The 2,788-nt window shown below is 59.1% G+C and overlaps 1 protein-coding gene across 1 annotated transcript; it reads right to left on the reverse strand.

The window, feature by feature from the left end:
• Window positions 1-698: 698 nt before the first annotated feature.
• On the reverse strand, window positions 699-1,844 carry TEX44 (testis expressed 44; the record flags this gene model as incomplete). The annotated part of the gene is made up of 1 exon (XM_081142857.1): window positions 699-1,844. One exon carries the CDS (start codon window positions 1,842-1,844, stop codon window positions 699-701), a length of 1,146 nt encoding a protein of 381 aa, XP_080998983.1.
• Between the last annotated feature and the right edge of the window lie 944 nt (window positions 1,845-2,788).

A 2,788-nucleotide genomic window follows, 5' to 3' on the forward strand; every position in this document is an offset into this window, starting at 1 on the left:
GGTCCCCTGGAGGCTAATAATAGCGGCAGCTGAAGTGTGCCAGCTCATTAAGTGCCAGACACCATGAGTTGACCTGCATGGTTTCCCTTATGTCTCATAACATCTTCACGGCGTGGCTTCGCTATCCATTCTCCAGAGGGGAGCCAGAGGTTTCAGAGGGTGATGTGACTGGCCCAGGGCCAGCGGTGGCGCTGGGGTTTGGACCCACATTGGTCTGGCTCCATGCCCTCAACCCCTCTCAGAGAGCCTAGTAGGGCGGCCCAAGCCTGCTGGGCGAGGGGGCCCCGGGGCAGGGGCAGGCCTCACTTCCTCAGGAGAGTACTTGCCTAGTTGGAGGTCCAGCCAGGATCAATTTTTGCAGGTCTGAGACCTCTACACCTGCTCCCACCCCCCACCCCTGCCCAGGCTTTCATTTCTGCACTTTGGCCCCAGCCCCTGAATGGGACCACCCAAGAAGCCCCCAGGGGACACATTTCTGTTTCCAGAATCCCTCAGCCCTCTCCTGTCCCTCCACCTGTGCCAGCCTCACGAACCAGGGATAAGGCTGGAGCTTAGAAAATAAACGCTGCTGGGGATTTATTGCCTGGTCTGGAGAGAGCCATCCAGGGCAGGAGTGGGCAAGGGAGCAGGGCATGAAGGTCCCAGGGTGTCAGGAGGCTGCTGAGCCAGTCCTCTGGGGCTCACTGCGCAGGCTCTAGTCATAGTTGGGGCCAGAGTGGGGCGAGGCGGCCGGCCACGTAGCACGCGGCCAGGCGGACGCCCTCAGCAGTCCTCTGCTCCATCCTTTCCAGCGCGTGGGTGACGGACCGAAGGACCGAGCCAGTCCCTGCCACCAGCCTGGAGGAGAGGGCCGACCCCGCGTTCCCCAGGATGCTCGAGACGGAGTGCAGGCTGGGCCGCAAGCTCTGCAGCAGGTCCGACATGGAGCTGTGCCCTGTCGCCAGGAGGCCTGTGGCTATGCCCATGGTGGCCTCAGACCAGACCAGAATGTCTGCTAGGGAGCTGATGGACCCCTCGCCCCCTCCCAGCAGGCTGGTCATGGAGCTCAAGTAGTTGTTCCTCTCGGTGGCCATGTACAGGCTGGAGTCCAGGGGCCTCCTCCGCCGGGCCACTGTGGGAGCACCAGGCAAGGGGGGGCCACTGTTTCTTGTGGGGGGCGGCACCGGCCGAGCCTGCAGGTCTCCTGAGCGGTCTGCCCAGTCCCCCTCGGTCACTGCCTGGGACTCAGCTGATGGCAAGGCTTCAGTGTCAGGGTTCACGGCCTCTGGACCCTCAGATTTCTCAATAGCTTCAATGGGGCCGGTGGCCCGAGTGTCCAGCTGTCTGTCTGCGTCCGCGATGCTCATGGTGGGCACATTTTGGGGGAACTGCACCTCAGCGCTTGGGGTAGATGGGTCTAAGCCTTGCTCCCTGTCTGGGACACTCGCTGTTTGTGGTGTCTCTATCTTAACCAGGGAGTCACTTTGGGAAACCCGAAGACTCTGGGTGGTCCTCAAATCTCGCACCGACCCAGCCCACACGAGGCTGTGGAGGCTCATGGACACTGGCAGGGCGTCTGGCCTTGGGTGGGCCAGCTGGGCCGTGACCGCCTTGGGTTCCTGCCTGTGCCCTGCGGCAGCTTCATCTCCAGGCCTGCCCTCGTCCCCAGACTCCGACGTGGCCTTGGAGGCAGCTGGCGCGATGGAGGCCTCATCTACATCCTGTTCGGCTGACGCTGCGCTTCTGGCCACTGCGCCATCTGCAGGGAGGGAGCCCTGACTTTGAGACCCCACTGCTGGGCTGTCTGAAGACCTGCTATCACCTCTTGTGGGGATGCTGGCCTCTCCCGAGGGGACTGTGGTCATCTAGGCCCTCTGTTACTTGTGTTGGTTTGAGGGGGTAGTAACAGCCCTGCTGGGCTGAGTTGTCCAGGTTATGAGGTCACAGGGGGCTGTGGGCATCTGGCGATGTCACAGGCACCTGCAGAGCAGGGGTATTGAACCTCTGGAGTAGCTGCTTTTAGTGGACTCAGTCCCCTAGACTATTTTTAGCCAAGTCTGCTGGTAGGTAAGGAGAGAAAAGGATGGAGGTGTCTATGCAGGTGCAGGTGCCGCCAGGAATCATGATGGCTGTGACTCCGATGAAAGAGAGTGGGATGCAGTCGTTAATTTATAATAAATGTTATAAGGGACAACTCCCAGCACCTCCCTGTCCACACCAGTGATTCAGACCCTGATTTGCCCAGTCTTTGTGCAGAGAGTCAGTTTCCCAGCAGTGGCGAGTAGGCTAAGGGCTGGGGCGGTCCTAGCCCTGAACGTTTTTGGTTGTGGGTTGCTATAGATGAATGTCTGTATGCCCCCCTCCCAGATTTCTATGTTGGAAGCTATCCCCATTGTAACAGTATCTGGAGGTGGAGCCTTTGGGAGGTGATTAGATCACGAGGTGGAGCCTCATGAATGGGATTAGTGCAAGCACAGAGACCACACAGAGCTCTCTGCCCCTCCTCCATGTGAGGTTACAGAGAGAAGATGGCTGTCTATGAACCAGTCACCAAACCCACAGCCCAAACAGAGCGAGACAGGGATTAACCCTTGTGATTTAGCATAAAGTATCTCCATCTTGTCCCTGCCCAGCTGGGCTTGGAGGGCAGAAAAGACAGAGATCTGCACACCCCCAAGGAAGTACAGAGCCCTGGGCAGTGTTGGTGTGATGCCGATGAGGAGCCTTCTATTTTGGACAAGCTGCCTGCTGTCCAGGGCTCATGGATGACTTGCCCCTTCAAGGGTCTTTCCACCAAGTAAGCCCAAGA

Source organism: Miniopterus schreibersii (assembly GCF_964146895.1).
Source record: "Miniopterus schreibersii genome assembly, chromosome: 7".
Lineage (NCBI taxonomy): Eukaryota > Metazoa > Chordata > Mammalia > Chiroptera > Miniopteridae > Miniopterus > Miniopterus schreibersii.